The sequence below is a fragment of the Aspergillus sclerotioniger genome (assembly GCF_003184525.1).
Source record: "Aspergillus sclerotioniger CBS 115572 chromosome Unknown BO94scaffold_27, whole genome shotgun sequence".
NCBI classification, from domain to species: domain Eukaryota; kingdom Fungi; phylum Ascomycota; class Eurotiomycetes; order Eurotiales; family Aspergillaceae; genus Aspergillus; species Aspergillus sclerotioniger.
In genome coordinates, this window is record NW_020291017.1 from 163,044 (window position 1) to 180,527 (window position 17,484).

Consider the following 17,484-nt stretch of genomic DNA (forward strand, 5'->3'; position numbering starts at 1 on the left):
GGCGTCGGTAATCATCCCCTGCAATCAGAATGATTTGGTATCTAAATCTTGTAATAAGAACCATAGCAACTGGAGCTGAGTCCAAACGCAATGACAGAAACGGCCCACGTTCCCACCGGCTAAAAAGTGGCGGGCGGCTAAGAGTAATTAAGCAGGAAGGGGAGGGCCGATGAAAATACTATCTATTGGAGAAAAATAGAAACAAAAACGGTGGATTACCTACCTACTACGTACTTACCTTGTAGGTATAGTATTAATATTCTGCTGGATGGATGACTCGATGAGGGGAGAAGGGGGGGGGGGTGAGAAAGTGGGAGCAACAGCAACCAATGTCCTTCTCATGCATGCATGCATGCATTCATTCTTCCTCGCCATCACATTCATTCATTCATTCATTCATTCATTAATTCCTCGTAATTCCCGGGGGACCCCATTTATTCCAAGATAGGGAGTGACTGGCCTGACTCTGCCTGATCCCCTGGCTCATGCACGCCCCTGCCGACTGTCGTCAGTCCCCAACTCCATCGTCGGTGCCAGACTATCCTTATTGAAATTCTTGCCATCGTTCCTTCCATCACCCTTACCCTCGACTTCCTGCTTGCTTGCTGGTCGGCTGGCTGGAGACTGAGGCTTGCTTGCTCGCTGGCTGACTTGGCTGCTGCTCTATTGATTGCCCAACACCTATCGCATCCCGCTGAATTGTTTTTATTCCATCTCCGCCAGGTTGCCCCTCTACCTAACAGTACTGCCCTGGCTGCTACTAATCTACCGACTTAGTTTGTCTGGCTGGTATGTGTTTGCCTTTCCACAACCCCCCCTCCTCTCTCTTCCCTCTTCCTCCCTCAGTCCTCCATCACACGAGTCCGTTCGTCCTGCAGTTCGCCGTTATAAAAATTCATATACCTGTCTGAAACCATACTAATGGGCATTTGACTTACTATCCATCTTAGTGTATCATCCCTTATCTGCCTAGATACCCTACTGTCTCCGTTCCTTCGCCGAGATATTGCGGTTCCGAGCTTCCCACACACCTGCCGACTACTACGAGCTACCAGATAGCTACTACCACCTACTCATTTAATCACCCCGTCCTACATTCCCTTGTGCCTGACACCCCAATCAAGCTTCTCCGCCTCTCATTACTTCTCTTGTTTGTCGGTCGATCATCATCTACTCGTGTCTCACAGCTGTCCCGAGTCGTTGCCTCCTTGATACGTTTCATTCCTTTTCATCCGCATCCGCATCGCCTTCGACACCGATTCCTCCCCCTTACAACCAGAGCGCTCTGTGGGCTCCGGTCCACCTTTCATATAATTCGCTTCGTTGGATGGCCGCCTCAGACGTCTTAATACCACAAAACAACCATCCAGAACAAATCACGGACGCGCACATCTCTCCTCCGCGGACTTCCCCCAGACAGGCGGAGATAATCTAAACACATGCCACCTCCTAGGACAAGAGCGGAGGTCCAGGCCCAGAAACAAAAGGAAAAGGTGTGTGCTTGATTTATCTCGTGTTGCCAATTGAGGGTGTCATGATGCGCCTGGTCTACCTTCTGCCATCTGCTGCACAGTCATATACACTGCATGTTCTCTGGGAGATATTTTCCGGAATCGGCGCACCTACTCCTTACATGTGGCGTGACTGCTTAACTGACCGGACTTCTGCGCGCCGTCACAGCTTGCCCAATCATACAATGCATTGCTAGAGTAAGCACCCGCCGATCTCGCCGTCCTCTTCGGTGTATGCTGATAGCGTTCTTTTACCAGGGAGTTTTCGTCGAAAGACCTCCGCACCGTAGGAAATTATACTCTTGGGAGGTTGATTGGAAAGGGTTCCTTCGGCAAAGTATATCTTGCCTCACACAAACTTACCAATGGCTCCAAGGTACGTCAAGCGCAATGTCCAAATCTCACGTGCCACAAGTCTAACTGGACTGCGCAAAGGTCGTACTCAAGTCTTCAAGCAAAGAAGACAGGAATCTGGCACGCGAGATTCATCACCACCGCCAGTTCCTTCATCCCCATATTGCCCGTCTTTACGAAGTCATTGTGACGGAAAAGCTAGTTTGGCTTGTACTCGAGTATTGCCCAGGTACGTTGTGAAACACGGCTGCACATGTGGACGAATACTATTAACACACAAGAAGGCGACGAACTCTACAACTACCTCCTTCGACACGGTCCGTTGTCTATAGACAAGGTCAAGAGCATTTTTACACAACTTGTGGGGGCCGTTGCGTATGTTCATAGCAAATCATGCGTTCATCGGGACCTAAAGCTAGAGAACATCCTACTCGACAAGCACGAGAACGTCAAGCTTTGTGATTTTGGGTTTACTCGGGAATATGAGGGCAAGGCAAGCTACTTGCAGACATTCTGTGGGACAGTGTGCTATAGCGCACCCGAAATGTTAAAGGGTGAAAAATATGCGGGCGAGAAGGTGGATGTGTGGAGCTTGGGTATCATTCTGTACGCCTTGCTCGCAGGGGAATTGCCATTCGACGAGGATGATGATCAAGTAACAAAGGCCCGAATCCTTGCCGAAGAACCGGTTTTCAACGATAGATTTCCCGATGATGCCAAAGCCCTCATCAATCTTCTGCTGTCAAAACGCCCCCTCATCCGGCCCAGCTTGGACGAGATCCTCGCCCATCCATTTCTTGCGGAGCATGCCTCGGAACAACTGGCGATACTCAAAATCCCTCGCCCATCCGCTTTTTCGACGCCTCTAGAGAGAACCACGCTGCAACGCATGAAAAGCGCGGGGGTCAACATCGACGAGGTTGTCGAAAGTGTTCTCTCTCAGCGGTGCGATTCGCTCGCTGGATGGTGGGCATTACTGATAGAAAAGGAACAACGAAAAGAACAGAAGAGGGAGCGTAAACGACGTGAGCGCGAAGCGGAGGCCAAGAATATTCGCCGCTTGAGTGCAGCAAGTAGCCGGTTGGAGAAAATCTCGGCCGCCCTCATCGAAGTCGATGAAGAGGGACACGCCTCAGATGCTCCCCTCCATGAGCGAGGCCGGAGAGATCGGCGAAGCCTTCCCTCTCAACTTGCCGTTCCAGAGCTGCCAATGCTTCCCGAGCCGTCTCCCCTGCAGTCTCCGGATTCTAGTACACCCCCGCCCCCTGTTGACAAAGATTCCATTCGCTCTGCCAGCTCTACCCGACAGCGTCCCCCGCCACCTCCGAAGGACCAAGCACGACGGCCAAGCACGTTGCATGTGAGCGCATCGCAGCCTGAACTAGCACAGCATAATAATGGCATCTTCAAGCGCCGTCCCGGCCGCCGCCAGTATCCGATCATAAGCCAGCTGGCCTCGTTGAAACACTGGTTTGTGGAGTCCGCAAAGAGAGCCAAGTCTCCCCATGCTAAGGCAGTTGGCGGACAAGGAGGACATCGCAAGTTTCTTTCAGAGAAGCTGAGTCCTGCAAAGGGTCAGGATACCGGAAAGAAGCCTACTTCGTCATCCGGTGTTACTGCGCACCCAGGCGACTTGTTGACGCCGACGCAAATCAAGCGCTCATCCAACGCTAGCAGTCTAGCCCCGAGCAGTGCCTCCTTTCCCAACAACCGCCATTCATTCCCTCGCCAACATCGTCCCTTGAGTACTAGTCAGAACCACCGGAATTCTTTATCGCCGTCTCCAATCACTCCAAGAGGTTCATACCGGCGATCTTCCGCAGGTTTACGTGGTCGCAAGTCCACTTCGTCTTCTGTTTCCTCCATCCGCAGCATCCATCATACTCATACTCATTCTAAAGCCTCGTCCGTTTCATCGAATAGTATTGGATCCGCGTCTACTCCGACGGGTCGAATTTCAAAATCCCCACATCCGTCGGTGAAAGTCCTCCCCACAACACCAAGTGCCTCTGCTCGGTTTCCTAGCAACATTCGTCTAGTACGTGGTACACACAACGGATTTCGTGACGTCGATGACCGGAATGGAAGGATCAATAACATGTTCAACGAAGCAGCCCCGGCTCCTCTGCTCTACTCTCCTTCATCCAGTCTTGTTTTTGCCCGTCGTAAAAGATCTGCTTTCAAGGGGCCGATGATCCACACTGCCAATCTTATGGTGTCGAGTATAGCGGGCACAGAGTATCCCAATGGTGATGCTGGTGTGGGAGGCCCCGCGGTGGCGCGGCCTGGAGCACGAAAAAGCCAGATTATCGAAGAAGAGGAAGACATGGAGGAGGAAGATATCGAGGAGGTGGACACATTCGAAGGCATGGAGGAAGGTCCCGGCTCACCAGTCGACTCCACGAGTTCGGAAGACCATATGGTGGGCTCCTCCCTCGGGCAGACCCGCAAACCGACATTAGCTCCTGCTGCAGAACTCGACTCACCTCCCAATTCATCCTAGTGAAGTGCAGCACGAACAATGAGACCTGCTGGCTCGATGCGGCATGTCAAATGTTTTCGTGTTGTCGTACCCTGAGAATGGGTAACTGAGAAAGCGGAAGACAAAAAGGCAATAAACAATGGCCATAGAGAACAGGCTCGCTGAGTACATTGTTGGCATGTTCGATTCATTCTTTTCTCCTACATTTATACCCCCTACCCCTTTTACGTCTATAAAGAGCTAGATTTCCTTGGACATTGTTTCTATTTTCTCTTGTTCTTGTTCTTGTTCTTTTTCTTTTCCATGATGGGTCGCGCAAAATAATGACGGGATGATGAGTTGGAAGGCGTTTTGTACACCATACCATCCCTCTTGTTTTCCTTCCTTTTCATTCCTCCTTTCCTTTCTTTCGTCGTATTTATCTTGAAGAACCCGAAAGACTACGCTTCTTTTACCAGGACATCGGAGCGTGCATACCTTGCATTCCTTTCTGTGTATCCTATTTAATGACTTATCATTTACCCCTTCACATCTGCCTTAATGTTTTTAATGTGCCCTTGCTTGTTCATAGAGATATCCCCTTCCCACGGCTGCCGTTGTCATGCTCATGTTCTGGATCTTAGTTGGAAGAAGTGCCGTGCAAGGCTGGTTCCTGGGTCAGGCACGAGGAATCATTGATCCCTGGTGACTAATGCATTCTAGATTCATCCGCAGTCCGTTGTGGATCGCTCTCGGCCTCGGGTTTTGTATATGCCCAATTCTGTTCGATAGACTAGACTTTCGAATTTCTTTAGGCTTTTGTCTTTTCTTCTTCTTTTCCCGCCATCTACATCGAGGTATATCGGTTGGTCTTTAGTCCGAGCCTGTAAAATCATCACATGTCCTGGCGAATCAGATAGCATGTTCGATCAAGCAGTTGAAGGATTTACTAAATAGCTGGTCGACAAGCCCGTCAACCCTCCCTATTATCTCGAACGCTGCTCCCGAGACACCTTCCCATCACTTTCGACATTCTTCGAAGTCACATCATCTTCCTGAAGTCCGATATCACTCGACCCGACCTTGTCAACCATATCCAGATATGCAGGCACAAAGTTCACAGCAATAGCATACGTCCACGCCACGACCATGAACATGGTTGGAACAATCATTGCGAACCTCGTACTGTTCCGCATATCGGCTACATGGCCCAGGATCGGAGGCACCACGGCACCGCCGGAGACGCCTCCAACAATGAACCCTGAGCCGCGCTTGTAGTGACGACCAAGGCCGCGGATGCCTAGTGCGACGATGGTGGGGAAACAAACGGATTCGAAGAAGAGGGTGCAGAAGAGCATTGCTGTTGAATTAAGCTTGTTAGTAAGCCGTGATATTCTCGAAGAATGGGAGAGTTGACGATGTCTTGGTACCATGGTTGACGAAAAGAGAGAAAGGGGAAGGGGGAAGCCTACCTATGCCATTTCCCTCGTGTTGTGTTATGGACGCAGCGATGAAGGCTACGGTGCACGAGAGATAAACCAGGAATACCCAGCGCGCCTTCACAAATTTCATGATGATGGCTCCCAGGAACCGGCCTACGGCAAAGGCTCCTTGAGCGCCCGCAAGGTATTTGGAGCCCGTGGCGCTGGTCGTACCGGGCCAGGTGTCAACAACGTAGTTGATGAAATAACCTGCGATAGCAACTATGCAGAAGGAGTGAGTGAGGATGTTGAGTGGTTCGAAGGTTGATGAATGCGAATGACATACCCTGGGCACCAGTATAAGTGAATTGCGCTAACGTGGCATGGAACAGCTTGTATTGTTTCCAGAATGGCTTCTCCTGCTCTCCAACATGCGTTTCAGCAACCTGGAACGCCATATCTTCATCGGTTACTTCGGGGATGGTGGAAACGAAGAAGACACCGGCGAGGATGAAAACGAAGATGCCAATGGCAAGATAAACCCATTGTACTCGTTTCAGGGCGTTGACATCGTCCTCGGTAGATGTGAAGAAAACGTACGATGCTAAAGCTGGTGCCACACAAGTACCAATGCCATTGAATGCCTGGGCAAGGTTGATTCGGATCTCGGCATACTTTGGTGGACCGCAGACTGAGGGTATATTCCTGGTTAGAGGGCATTTCGTCCTGACACCATTTAGGAAATGGACACGGATGGTTAACTCACCAGTAAGATATGGATTGGCAGCGGTTTCAAGGGATCCAAGGCCCGAGCCGATTACAAAGGTAGCTGCACAGAAGCCGCCAAACGAGCGATTCAGGCCTGCAGGCCACATACAGAGGGCACCGATTCCATACAAAGTCAAACCGAAGATAAAGGCGGTTTTGTACCCGAAGTGACGAAGGATGTAGTTTGCGTATCCGAGGGAGGCAAGGGGATAAGCACTAGCGACGATCAATCGGATACTCAAGATGCGACACAGGATAAGCTAGCAAAGTCCTGACCCAAAGTAGGCTGCTTGAAGTCCTGAAGAGCGTGTCCGAGTGATATTCAAAGTATTCTGGAAATGCTTGTTCAGGGTATCTAGCAGGCCGTAGGCGAAGCCCTGTGAAAATCCGACTTAGCCAGTTGATTGGACCAGGGTCTTTGCTGGCGGATAGATTACCCATAGAAAGAAGAGTATGGTAACCAGGGTCAGGGGCCACAGGCTTTGGCGTAGAGTCAGCGTGGCTGCAGATGTAGTCCTGCTATTGTCAACCCGGAACCCAGACCGTTTTTTGAGGAAGAGGAAGAGCCCCATTCTGTGGGATGAAAAGGAGACAAGATGAGGAGGATGAATGTCACTGCGGCAGAAGAACGTCAATCAAGCAGGAAATGAATGAGCCGGAAAGACTCGAAAGGTAAGAGCGAGAGCCCAGATACCCACCATGAGGGCATCCCCTCGAGCCATGTGAACACATTCCTTGGCATCAATCCGGACTAGACGCCTCGAAGCACAACTGGAACCCCTCCTCAGCCAGGCAGGAAGGCGGGCAGTAGGAAGCCATCCCCGGATTTTCCCCCACAAATCCCGGCACTCCGTGGTAAACATCACCGTCCAGAATCCATCATTATGGATGATCCGAAGCGCAGGCAATCTTTGACCATTCGGAACCAGCCCAGTCAGCGGAACATTCTTCGTAAAGTGTGGCAATCTTGACCCGTCAACACCTTTCGTGACCTTCCTTCCCCGCATCGACGTGTTGGCCCTTGTAAGATCTAGGCCTAAACCAGACAGTGCAAACGCTAGGGGGGCTTTTCAACTTACCCATTCAGCCTCCATTCCAATCTGTTTTTGCCTCCCTTTCTCCGAACCTGTGACAATCAGGCTAAAACCAAATAACTCGTATAGAGTCGAGCCGAGGCATCGGAATGCGACATCGTTGCTGCCCACTCTTCGGGCCCAAAAGCGGGATAGAAGACCCTGCATGGGAGCCGTCGCGGACCAATCGGTCCTTGGACCGTCCCCGACTGATGTCAAATTGAACCCTGGAGGTTAGCTTAACTGTCGCGAGTGACTCGTGGCCGCAAGGATTCAGGACTCCTCCGTCCGCGGGTTACGGAGACCGAACAACGTGACTTACAGCCCCGGCGGGTCAAGGAACTGGATACAGACACAATTCGTCTCTTCGTTGTTCTTATACCATCAGAACATCCAACATGCTACGTACATGTGATCAACCACCCAACAGCAGAAAACCAAACATAACAGAGTTGGAGGGCCGGTATCTATATTCTATCATCAACATCCCCCCCCCCCCTCCCCTCCTGAAAATCGAATCGTCACTTCATTGCCCAAATCTATGCCCTCTTGGGCTTCCCCACCACTCCATTCTGATATTCGACGGTCGAACGTGCTGGGATGTTATTGTACAGACGACGCTCCGCCCACTTGAGAACCTCATCGATGAGCCTAGTTGTCTGGTCAGTCACGTAATGGTTCAAAGAATGCACTCGGCAGGTTGACTTACACAACTGGGGCACTGATGGCCACCACGGCCTTCCACTCCATCCAGTCCAAAGGCAAGATCGAGAACAGACCTTGCAAGAACGGGACATACAAGATCGCGAAGTGCAATGCCATCGAAAGGATGATGGCAAAGACAAGCATCGGGTTGTTCCAGAGGGCAAATGTAAGGAGAGATTCGCTGGACGAGAGAGCATTCATGGCGTTCAGCATCTCAATAACAACCAGAATCGAAAGAGACACAGTAGACGCGGAGCGCGACATGTCATTCGAGAACATCTCGCAACCAATCTCAGGGAACTGAGAGGAGCACTTGTGGAAATGAGACTGCACGGTTATTAGCACCACTGCAATAGTCTCAAGGGCGATCGCTACTTACCAGTTGCCAGAAAGAAATCTGAGGGCCCTCGGGGTTGTACACAAACCACCAAACGTAGCCGAAAACAGTAGCCACACCAACATATGTGCCTATCACCATGTACCTGAACAGTAGCCAACCGCCGACTAGAGGCTCGTCGCGTTTCCTGGGTGCGCGTCTCATCACATCATGGTCCGGGGGGTTGAAGGAAAGAGCGGTGGCAGGCAAACCATCGGTAACAAGGTTGACCCAGAGAAGTTGCACAGGAATTAAAGCTTCCGGCATGCCCAAGGCGGCGGTCAAGAAGATCGATACGACCTCACCAATGTTCGAAGAGATAAGGTAGCGGATGAACTGCTGGGTGTTGCTATAGATCGAACGTCCCTCTTCTACAGCCAAAGTAATGGTTGCAAAATTATCGTCGGCCAGAACCATATCAGCGGCCAGCTTAGCAACGTCGGTTCCTGTTCCCATGGCCACACCAATATCCGACTTCTTCAGGGCCGGTGCATCGTTTACACCATCACCAGTCATGGCGACCACATGGCCCTGAGATTGGAGTATGTCGACCAGCTTGGACTTGTGACTAGGCTCAGTGCGTGAAATCAAAGACACGATCTTAGCCGCCTCGAGCTTCTCCTCATTCGAGAGACCATCGAACTCCCTTCCAGTAAGACTCTTTCCTTTGAGATCCTCGCCTTCGTGGAAGACACCAATTTGACGACAAACTGACTCGGCGGTGTTTTGATTGTCTCCAGTGATAACGATAACCCGAATACCAGCCTCGCGACATTTCTTAATCGAAGCGGCAACCTCAACCCGGGGAGGATCAAGCATCGCGACAAGACCGATAAGAGTCATGTTTTGTTCCAACTGAGCGTAGTCCTTTGATGTTTGAGCATTGTGAAGGAGAGGGTTGTTACCGACACTGTCCACACTAGCCAGAGCCATCACACGAAGACCGTGACTACCGCATTCCACAACCTCAGCAGACAGCCGGTCTAGATGATTCTTAGTGAGAGATACCCGCCTTCCGTCAGCCCCCAGGAGAACGTGAGAGCAACGTTCCAAAATAGACTCTGGAGCGCCCTTGACGAGTAGCCTTTGTTCCTTCTCGGTGCCGATAAGGACGGACATGCTCTTTCGATCACGTGAAAATTCATACGTTGCTTTCAATGGCAGGCGAGCTTCAAAGTACGCACTTGCAGCGTGAAGTCGCTGAGAGGCGGGCTGGCGGAACAACTTCGCATTAGTAGCAGCATCATCAGTTCCAATCTTTTCGACCAAGACACGCAGAGCACCTTCGGTAGGTTCGCCGATACAAGAGAACGAGCTGTTCTTTGCATCGTGGGCTAGAGTTGCGCTGTTGCAGCGAGCCATGACCTCAGCCATCTGTCGAACGGTGGCCGAGAAGACAGCAATATCCTGCAGTTCCTTTCCGCCGCGCGAGAGTTTGCCTTGGGGTGCAAAAGTGGTGCCTTCAATGTTAATCTCCTCTACACCATCACCAGACTGGTTCAGATACACGATCTTTTCCGCGCTCATTTGGTTGGTGGTCAAGGTTCCCGTCTTGTCGGAGCAAATCACGCTGCAACTACCCAGAGTCTCGACGGAGGGAAGCGAACGAACCACGGCATTCTTCTGGGCCATCTTGCGGGTACCGAGAGCGAGACAAGTGGTGATAACGACAGCCAGACCCTCAGGAATGGCTGCTACGCCCAAAGAGACTGCGATCTTGAGATAGTAAATAGCTCCCTTAGTCCAGCCACCATGAGATGGATCATTGAAATGCTCGATGTTGATGACCCACACCAGAATGCAAATGACAGTGATCACCTTGGCCAACATGTCTCCAAAATCATCAAGCTTCTGTTTCAGTGGGGTCGGCTCCGAGATCTGTGACGTGATGCTCTCGTGGATATCACCAATGGCAGTCGATCCACCGGTCAAGACTACAATAGCCGTTGCGTGTCCATTGACAACTGTGGTACCCGAAAAAAGCATGTTGGTTTGATCCTGCTTGACGGCCTGCTTGTCATGAACAGTACGGACGTCCTTGCTCACACTCTCACTCTCACCAGTCAGAATCGCTTGATCAACCCGGAAGCTGTTGCTGTGGATGGCAAGTAACCTGCAGTCAGCTGGAACACGGTCTCCAACCGCGACATTTACAATATCTCCGGGGACAAGATCCTCAGCCTTGACACGCTGAGTAGTACCATCGCGGACAACAGTCGCTTCATTTGCAGAGTATTCCTGGAGAGCAGCAATGGCCTTCTCAGCATTGCTCTCTTGGGTGACACCAACCACGGCATTGAGAATAAGAATGGTCAGGATCTATGATGTAACAGCATTCGTTAGCGTCTCTGCTCAAAACGCCGAACGGAAAGCTTCCAGGTCCATACCACAACAGGGTCAACGAAAGCAGACCAGTCATCTCCTTCTTCGAAAAGCGCCAAAACAAAGGATACGGCAGCCGAGCCCAGCAAGATCAGGACCAGTTGGTCTTTGAATTGCTCCAATACGAGCTGCCAGAGAGGAGTCGGTGGTTCTTCCGCAAGGGCTATGGGCGTTCGAACGGCTGGGTCAGTGCCTGCAATCTTACTTCGAAAGGGGTTCAACATACCATTAGGCCCATGCTTTTGTCTTGATTGAGAAACCTGGCCTTGCGACAGACCAGAGCTTTCTTTGACACCAAAATGGTCCAGCACTTCAGCTGGGGAAGAGAGGTAGGAGTGCTCCATGTTGGACCCCGAGAAAGCGAAAGGTGGCCAGGACCGGGAACAACAAGAAGGGGGAAAGGAAAAGAAGGAAGGAATCGGGGATATAACCTAGATCAAGACATGAACGCCAAGTGGCCGGAAGCTTGGGACCTAGTGAGTGAGTGGTACTGTAATCAGCCAGCCAGTGGTTAGTCCCCTAGTCCGCAGCTGGGAAGGATCTAGAAGAGTAGGAGAGAGAAGTGGACAAGATACGAAACGGCGGGCGAGAGAACAGTTGCAAGGGAATCCCAATAGATACCGTCCACCACGCACGGGGAAGGGGAAACTCGGTATTCACAGGGGCCGTAGGTTGAAGCAGGATGGCGAATTGAATGATTTTTAAATAATGAATAATAGATATCCCATACCATACCAGGACCGAATGATGGGCCAGGGATTTTGCCTCTGGGGTTCGGGAACCGTGAACCAGAGGTGGTTTTGTCAGGCACTCAACGTGTTCTCTTTTGCGGTGTCTGGGACTCTGGGTCCATCGGTCCCCGTCGCTGCGCCAGATTTGCCGGTACCAGTTCGACAGGGCTGAACCGTACCATGACCGTGCTTCGAGTCCGGGCGCTGCACGCCGTCTCTACTCCGTACTGGAGTCCCAGTTCTACGAGGACTCATCTGTAGATTTAATATCGACTGAGGTAAGTATGTAAGTAGTAGTAACTACAGTTTATGAGATAATAGGCTGGCAAAACAAAATCATTTTCCAGAAAAAAAAAAGGGGGGGAGGAATGAGGAAAATAAAAAAAAAATAAAAAATAAAAAATAAAAAAACAAAAAGAGGAAGGGTCGCCCTCGCTCAACGAGCACAGCCTTCTTAATAGTACTTAATAAGAATCCTACGTATCCATTCGTTCCCCCAGCGTTATCTCCATCACTCTGCAACCGAAAACCCACCGCTCGGTTATAACGATACCGTACACTCCACCGCGAAAATGAGGATGCCTTCTGGTTGCCCCAAGGTTCAAACTAAACCACTCGTCCGACGGTCCGATATCATTCGCAGGTCATCCTGGCTCGTTTGGCGGGGTCTCTCTCCTCGGAGGCTCGGACAGGAAAGTGCTGCATAACACTGGTGGAGGCCCTCTTCGGTCGTGGAATCTGATTTGTCTTCTGCCTCTTGTCTGGGTGTCGGGCCCGAAGCGCATGTCCTAAACAAGCCCATCGATTTCCCTGCCATCCACACCACTGTTTCTCTTTAGTCAGGACCTTCTACCGTGTAGACGCCCTGTAGGGCAGAGGGCCCATCCACACTGTCATTGAGGGTAGTAGTTTGGTTCCTCTGGACTCTGGAGCCTGCTCTCGTCCCCGGCTAAATCCAGCGCTAGGTGTACCAGTAATTCGGGGAAACGCGTTAAGTAGTCCTTGATTGCGTGGCCAGAAGCTCAATCACATACAAAGACTCCCAAAGAGGGCAGTTGAATCGCCCCTTCTCACCGGACAATAATCAGCGAACTTGTCATTTGTCGGGCTCTCAACATTTAAGTCTCGTGGGTTCTGGACAGACGATCATCGGAGATACGGAGGATAGCTCAAGCCCGTTTGGGGGGGAGACGCAGGACGTTTAACATCTTCACCGGCTGTGCTGTGGAGTGCTGTGCAGAAAAACGGGTAGAACAGGACCAACTCCGCCAATTCAAAAGAGGCAGGGGACCTGAGAATCTGAGATATACTTGTTGGTCCAGGTGAGCGGGAGCATGGTGGTCCATTGACGAGGCAATCAGTATGATCTGTCTACCACATGAACTGCTATCATTAGCCGCCCTCAATTTTCCTTGTTTGCGTCCATGCCTTATACCTGGTTGCCACTTGCCAGGTCCAGTCCCAGTTCTAGTGACTTATCTACTGTTCCTTCTTCCAGATTTACCTACTCGCTCGAACGATATTCCGTATGCAGCATCGCTATCTGGGTACTCACTTGATACCCAGGAAATAAGATGATCCTTCCACTAGAACCATAAAGGAATTGATATTACTGGATTACGTCAGGGTCCAGTGACCAGCAAGAACAGGTGACCGGCGTGCTGACTCACCATTATGCTGCCTGAGGCTTCAAGAGCAAACATCACAAACAGGCGAGGCGCCCGCTTCTCGCTAAAGCTGGCTGGTCGTCACCTTCACCGTCCATCACTCGTTGCTGGAGGATCACATCTGCCAAACCTCTCGTGATTCCCATCCTCTTTTCATCCCGTTCTCCGTGGTCTCGTGCTCTACTTCGGTATTCTGCACCTCTATTCTCTCTCCACCACCGTCTTCCAGATCACCCACCTTCTTCCCCAATCCCCTTATCTGCAATACATTGCCTAGTATGACTTCTGAGGTATGTTGTCCCCCAGCCTGACCCCTCTCTGCTATGGCGGCTCCTCCTGGCGTCTGTCCAGTCATGGCTGTCTAAAGCTTGACCGCGTGTATCCCTATTACTACGTTGCCTCTTGCTGTGCCTCTGCTGCGTTGCGATCAGTCTGGACTCTGCTAACTGTTTCTCCCCCTTTACTTGCAGCGTGAGAAGTAAGGATCCAGACCCATCTCGACCAGTGACCGACGACAGCAACACTGACATCTTACCCTTCTCCAGCAAGACGTTCCTTGCCCGGCTCTGCGAGCAGGCTGAGCGCTACGATGGTAAGATGCCTGCTTATTAGTCTGCCGTATTGGCTTCACATGCTGATCTCTACCACCTACAGAGATGGTCACGTACATGAAGGTCAGTAGCCGCTTGTCAGCCCCTGGACACTGGAAAAGCATAATCGCTAACTATTTGACAGGAAGTCGCCAACGTATGAACCCCTTGCCTCCCTCTGACGATAACCCCTTTTCCGTAACCCCCTTTTACCCGTGGGTCAGACTAACCCCGCATCAGATCGGAGGCGAGCTTTCCGTCGATGAGCGTAACCTTCTCTCCGTTGCCTATAAGAATGTGGTCGGTACCCGCCGTGCCTCGTGGCGTATCATCTCCTCCATTGAGCAGAAGGAGGAATCCAAGGGCTCTGAGCAGCACGTTTCGATCATCCGTGACTACCGCCAGAAGATCGAGACTGAACTCGAGAGGGTCTGCCAGGATGTCCTCGATGTCCTGGACGAGTCCCTCATCCCCAAGGCCGAGACTGGCGAGTCTAAGGTCTTCTACTACAAGATGTGAGTCTTGGCTCTAAATGAGGATGAGCGTGTAAAGTACAGTGGCTGACGATTGTTCGATATATAGGAAGGGTGACTACCACCGCTACCTCGCCGAGTTCGCCTCTGGCAACAAGCGCAAGGTCGCTGCCACCGCCGCTCACGAGGCCTACAAGGTACGCTCTTTAAAAGGATTGTCTCTTAGATCCATGGATCTTCCCTAACGAGTTGTGACAGAACGCTACCGATGTCGCCCAGACTGACCTTACTCCCACCCACCCCATCCGCCTGGGTCTCGCTTTGAACTTCTCCGTCTTTTACTATGAGATCCTGAACTCCCCCGATCGTGCCTGCCACCTTGCCAAGCAGGCTTTCGATGACGCCATTGCGGAGCTGGACTCGCTTTCTGAGGAGAGCTACCGTGACAGCACTTTGATCATGCAACTCCTCCGCGATAACCTTACTCTGTGGACCTCTTCCGATGGCAATGACGCCGAGGGCGCCGCCCCCAAGGAAGACAAGCCCGAGGAGGAGGCCGCTGCCGCCCCCGAGGACAAGGGTGAAGAGGCTAAGCCTACTGCCCCCGAGTCCTAGAGGGATGGTTAGTGTTCTTGTGTATCAAAAACAGTAGTATCCTCGACGTGCCAGTTCGCGCGTGTGACTACTCCCTGGAAGTGCTTATGAAGGTCTGTTTTAGCTGCGTGAGGGGTTTGGACCGGCACATATCTTCCACTTGTTCGGGATCCTGTGGGTCGACCGGCGGAGTTTGATATTTGGAGAGCGAAGGAAAGGGGCTGAGTGGAATTTACCTCTCTTTTATTCTCTCTTTATTCACACCCCAGCAAGATACAGTGTCTTATTTCAATTTCTTATTCACCCCCCGCCCCTTTTTCCGATTCCTCTTGCTGTTTCGCTCGTACGTGTTAAGAGCCTCAAGCTTCACAATATCTCAAATCCAAGTAGCCAGTTCTCTCAATCCCAAGATGAACCCGTGCTTAGCGGGAATTGATTCATTGGTGTCTTGACTGCTAGATCCTGGTCCGATGCCAATCTCAAATCGCTTTTGTCGCTTTGCCTACATATCCATAACCCCGGCAATTTGATACATTGCGCCCCCCCACCCCCTAGCATTCCTCATACAATAGTGGAGCACACTATAGATAGTAGCTACAGCACCGTCACCACCTATCCCGAAAATGATAAATGAGCAATTTTAACCAAGACAGTCTCTAAACGGAGCCCTTTAGTAGCGCTTGATGAAGGCCTTTAGGAGCGCTCAACGGAGCCCTTTAGTAGCCCTTTACATGCGCTTGACGAAGCTCTTTAAATGCGGTGGATTAATATGTGCTACCGAAGAATTAGGACGAAAAGAGGGATAATTTATGACGGATATACAACCAAAAAAAGAAAAGAGACAAGAAGATATAGATAGAAACTGACGGACATGTTAAGATCATGTCCAAATCGGTCTAACAAAGACGAGATATGTAAAAGGATATAGGAGTAAATGAAGCTAGGAGGGAAAGGAATATTGTAAGTGAAGATCCAGTTTTAACAAGATCACATGAAGTCATCGTCATCCAACCCATCATCATCGTAAGAGTTGGTTTCAATCCTGTTCTCTCTAGAGGTGACCAGGGAGACCTTGGTCTTGGCCGCCTTGGTCTTCTTGTTGCCCTTATCGGCCGCACGCTCCTCCTTCATCTTCTCATTGCTGAGGGTGGTCAAGGAGGAGGCGATCTTCTTGACATCACCACTGGGCAGGTCCTTGACGAGCTGCTTAACGAACTCCTGTGCCCACAGAGCAAATTGGGGCTTCTTCGACTGGGTGGTCAACAAAGGAATCAGAGTTGTAGTCACGCGGGTGAACTGATCCTTGGTGGCAGGCTTGAAGAGAGGCATGGCTGACAGATCGATGGCTTGCGTCGGGTCCGCCGAGTCACTGATGACAACGGCCTTGGGGGCGGCGGTACGGTTGCGCATGCGGTTCATATCGATATCGCCGAAGAGGTCCTCGGCGTGCTTAAGGTCGGAATCCTTCTCTGTCTTACGGAGACGGGCTCTCCGCTCGGCCTCGTCCTCATCGCTGTCCTCGTCAGAGTCGGCATCGGCCTGGGCCTTCCGCGTGGCCTTGTGTTCCTGTATCCGCTGTGCCTTGCTCTTCTTGTTTGCGGCGGCTTCAGCCTCGGCCTTGGCCTTGGCCTCCGCGGCCTTCGCGGCCTTTTCGCGCTCTACTTCGGAATCTTCGGCAGCATCCCAAGAGTCGAGGACCTAGTCTAGTCAGTCATCTGGTGATAATATCCCTTACTTTGCCCTAGAAGCGAGAAGAAGGGGATTCGGGGGTCCCTGCAGAAAGAGGGAAACCCCCCAAAGATGAAAGGCAAAAAGGGGAGGGGGATAGTAACTCACGTCCTCCTCCTCCTCCTCGTCATCGAACTTGCGGCGGGGGGCAATAGGAGGGGGAGAGACACTCTCCTCCTCTTCTTCATCTGCCGAGCTGTCAGTATTGTTGACCGTGCCTGTTATCCTGCGACGTATGTATGTTCTATGGCGGGTAAGGGCACAAAAATCCAGTCGGACTTACCCCACTTTGAAGGAGCCATGACGGGCAAAAGTCGTCAAGTTTTGGGCGAAAATGACAAGCTGGGAAGTGTCTTGCGTGGCTGGTAGGCAAGTCGGGGATAAGCGTCGGTTCCAGGCAGAGGAACTGGGGTGAACGACGAGGCACTTGCTGAAGGAGGGATTTTGAACGAACGAGTGGCTGATCGCGTGGGGCATGGCGGCGCGGTCACGTGCGGGTGGGATTGCTGATGCCCAATATTTTCCCTCGTAGTCATTACTATGGCCGCCGGTCCGGTCTTGACCTGGCCCGACTCGGGTGGCTTACCATGGCTCAGGGCGAGGGGGCTATTTCGGAACAATCAATGGAACAATGGAGCGATGCATTCTTG

General features: G+C 51.4%; 6 protein-coding genes across 6 annotated transcripts; 2 read left to right on the plus strand and 4 right to left on the minus strand.

Annotated features, from left to right (window-relative positions):
* Positions 1 to 1,439: 1,439 nt before the first annotated feature.
* Positions 1,440 to 4,368, plus strand: BO94DRAFT_588705 (non-specific serine/threonine protein kinase; the record flags this gene model as incomplete). Its single annotated transcript, XM_025615901.1, has 5 exons — positions 1,440 to 1,493; positions 1,681 to 1,709; positions 1,770 to 1,887; positions 1,947 to 2,094; positions 2,150 to 4,368. The coding sequence occupies 5 exons, from the start codon at positions 1,440 to 1,442 to the stop codon at positions 4,366 to 4,368; spliced, it is 2,568 nt and encodes an 855-aa protein (XP_025464195.1).
* A 467-nt stretch (positions 4,369 to 4,835) lies between these two features.
* BO94DRAFT_538245 (putative l-fucose permease) lies at positions 4,836 to 7,250 on the minus strand. The gene is made up of 6 exons (XM_025612449.1): positions 6,953 to 7,250; positions 6,792 to 6,892; positions 6,514 to 6,731; positions 6,094 to 6,438; positions 5,799 to 6,029; positions 4,836 to 5,686 (listed from the first exon to the last, which is right to left on the minus strand). The coding sequence occupies exons 1-6, from the start codon at positions 7,085 to 7,087 to the stop codon at positions 5,313 to 5,315; spliced, it is 1,404 nt and encodes a 467-aa protein (XP_025464196.1). The 5' UTR covers positions 7,088 to 7,250; the 3' UTR covers positions 4,836 to 5,312.
* An 831-nt stretch (positions 7,251 to 8,081) lies between these two features.
* BO94DRAFT_538249 (calcium-transporting ATPase) lies at positions 8,082 to 11,868 on the minus strand. The gene is made up of 5 exons (XM_025612450.1): positions 11,278 to 11,868; positions 11,057 to 11,214; positions 8,673 to 10,988; positions 8,298 to 8,620; positions 8,082 to 8,239 (listed from the first exon to the last, which is right to left on the minus strand). The coding sequence occupies exons 1-5, from the start codon at positions 11,393 to 11,395 to the stop codon at positions 8,128 to 8,130; spliced, it is 3,027 nt and encodes a 1,008-aa protein (XP_025464197.1). The 5' UTR covers positions 11,396 to 11,868; the 3' UTR covers positions 8,082 to 8,127.
* Positions 11,869 to 13,597: 1,729 nt separating this feature from the next.
* On the plus strand, positions 13,598 to 15,602 carry BO94DRAFT_538252 (14-3-3 adaptor artA-like protein). Its single transcript, XM_025612451.1, has 6 exons — positions 13,598 to 13,739; positions 13,920 to 13,927; positions 13,995 to 14,123; positions 14,185 to 14,554; positions 14,622 to 14,709; positions 14,771 to 15,602. Exons 3-6 carry the CDS (start codon positions 14,039 to 14,041, stop codon positions 15,125 to 15,127), a joined length of 900 nt encoding a protein of 299 aa, XP_025464198.1. The 5' UTR covers positions 13,598 to 13,739; positions 13,920 to 13,927; positions 13,995 to 14,038; the 3' UTR covers positions 15,128 to 15,602.
* Positions 15,603 to 17,264, minus strand: BO94DRAFT_538253 (eukaryotic translation initiation factor 3 subunit J). The gene is made up of 3 exons (XM_025612452.1): positions 17,118 to 17,264; positions 16,943 to 17,022; positions 15,603 to 16,804 (listed from the first exon to the last, which is right to left on the minus strand). The coding sequence occupies exons 1-3, from the start codon at positions 17,134 to 17,136 to the stop codon at positions 16,094 to 16,096; spliced, it is 810 nt and encodes a 269-aa protein (XP_025464199.1). The 5' UTR covers positions 17,137 to 17,264; the 3' UTR covers positions 15,603 to 16,093.
* On the minus strand, positions 17,146 to 17,391 carry BO94DRAFT_538256 (uncharacterized protein). The gene has a single exon (XM_025612453.1). It carries the CDS (start codon positions 17,368 to 17,370, stop codon positions 17,152 to 17,154), a length of 219 nt encoding a protein of 72 aa, XP_025464200.1. The 5' UTR covers positions 17,371 to 17,391; the 3' UTR covers positions 17,146 to 17,151.
* Positions 17,392 to 17,484: the final 93 nt, after the last annotated feature.

Bases quoted from the DNA above. Each gene is read 5' to 3' on its own strand.
- BO94DRAFT_538245 (XM_025612449.1), bottom strand. From the start codon at position 7,087: ATGGGGCTCTTCCTCTTCCTCAAAAAACGGTCTGGGTTCCGGGTTGAC. The intron at 6,893-6,952 runs GTAATCTATCCG...GGATTTTCACAG, and splicing joins CCATACTCTTCTTTCTATGG to GGCTTCGCCTACGGCCTGCT. The intron at 5,687-5,798 runs GTAGGCTTCCCC...TTAATTCAACAG, and splicing joins ACACGAGGGAAATGGCATAG to CAATGCTCTTCTGCACCCTC.
- BO94DRAFT_538249 (XM_025612450.1), bottom strand. From the start codon at position 11,395: ATGGAGCACTCCTACCTCTCTTCCCCAGCTGAAGTGCTGGACCATTTT. The intron at 11,215-11,277 runs GTATGTTGAACC...GAACGCCCATAG, and splicing joins ACAAAAGCATGGGCCTAATG to CCCTTGCGGAAGAACCACCG. The intron at 8,240-8,297 runs GTAAGTCAACCT...CCAGACAACTAG, and splicing joins GCCATCAGTGCCCCAGTTGT to GCTCATCGATGAGGTTCTCA.
- BO94DRAFT_538252 (XM_025612451.1), top strand. From the start codon at position 14,039: ATGGTAAGATGCCTGCTTATTAGTCTGCCGTATTGGCTTCACATGCTG. The intron at 14,124-14,184 runs GTCAGTAGCCGC...ACTATTTGACAG, and splicing joins AGATGGTCACGTACATGAAG to GAAGTCGCCAACGTATGAAC. The intron at 14,710-14,770 runs GTACGCTCTTTA...GAGTTGTGACAG, and splicing joins CCGCTCACGAGGCCTACAAG to AACGCTACCGATGTCGCCCA.
- BO94DRAFT_538253 (XM_025612452.1), bottom strand. The intron at 16,805-16,942 runs GTGAGTTACTAT...TGACTAGACTAG, and splicing joins ACGAGGAGGAGGAGGAGGAC to GTCCTCGACTCTTGGGATGC.
- BO94DRAFT_538256 (XM_025612453.1), bottom strand. From the start codon at position 17,370: ATGACTACGAGGGAAAATATTGGGCATCAGCAATCCCACCCGCACGTG.